A 1,083-nucleotide genomic window follows, 5' to 3' on the forward strand; every position below is an offset into this window, starting at 1 on the left:
CAAAAATCAGCCACTAGGGAAGAGCCCGTTAGTGGCTGTAAGGCAACATGTAACTGTCTTCCATGCAAAACACTTCTTCCTGACCATGCTTTGATGACTCTGACTGCTATTTAAAAGGGAAAGTTGCAGATTCCTGAGCAGTTCATCACTGCTAATTAGTCTTCACCTTTTAAAGTTTGTTCAGCAGCTGCCCGATGCTACCAACGCATCCCTTTCCTGCACCCCCCCCGCAGCCGTCAGGGTGTGGGGCACCCCATGTCCATGGGCAAGTCCCTGGGGGCAGCTGTAGGGCAAAGAAAAGGGGAAACACTCTCCCAGAGCATTTGGGGGGGGGGTTCCACCAGCTCAGCTGAGCCGTGTTGTTTCCAGTGGATAAGGGGCTGGCGCTGGGATGGAGACCCCATTCTGCTCCTGCTGCGGGACCTTTGCTGCCCCCAAAAGCAGCCAACACAACCCCCTGCCCAGTCCCGGCAGGTCCCCGTGCACCGTCCTGCTCTGCCGCTGCCAGCCCCTCGCCCACAAAAACAAACTTAACCCCGGTGCACTCGTTCTGCCTCACCTGGGATGTGGTCAGTGATTCATTTCCACTGCCAAAGCCCCGTGTTGACATTGAAAGGGGCGTTATCGCTGGCGCTGGTACACCGGGGCGAGGGTGTACCTGTTGGTATAAGAACAACGCCACGGCCCTGCCTGCACCCGCAGAGCCCGGCCGAGGCCAGCACTGCCGCCGAGCCGCCGACATGAAGCACCTCCTCCTCCTCGCTGTGCTCTGCCTCTCCCTGGCCAGCAGCTTGAAAAGGTAAGGGGGTCCCCAGGGTGCACGCCAGCTCCCTGGGCTCTTGGAGGGCCTTTGTTCCCAGGGTCCTGCCAGCACCAAGCGTGGCAGCGATGAAAGGGCAGAGCTGAGCTCCCCTGGCACGGACACCCTGCGGCTGCACGGGAGCGTAGGGACCACGCAGGGACCACGCGGGGACCACGCGGGGCTTTGCTGGTTTCCTTCCATCAGACCGTTGGCTCCGTGGCCGTCTCCATCTCTCTGGGCAGACCCCGTCAGCGGCAGTGGGCGGCGGCGAGGTCTGCAGG

At 61.0% G+C, this 1,083-nt stretch overlaps 1 protein-coding gene across 1 annotated transcript in view; it reads left to right on the top strand.

Annotated features, from left to right (window-relative positions):
- Window positions 1-740: 740 nt before the first annotated feature.
- The window catches only part of CTSE (cathepsin E), a 4,316-nt gene continuing 3,973 nt past the window's right edge, over window positions 741-1,083 (top strand). Inside the window, exon 1 of the mRNA XM_009327349.1 lies at window positions 741-799. Within this exon, the coding sequence (XP_009325624.1) occupies window positions 741-799 (59 nt within the window). The remainder of the gene's footprint in view (window positions 800-1,083) is intronic.

This window comes from Pygoscelis adeliae, unplaced genomic scaffold (assembly GCF_000699105.1).
Source record: "Pygoscelis adeliae isolate BGI_AS28 unplaced genomic scaffold, ASM69910v1 Scaffold197, whole genome shotgun sequence".
NCBI lineage: Eukaryota > Metazoa > Chordata > Aves > Sphenisciformes > Spheniscidae > Pygoscelis > Pygoscelis adeliae.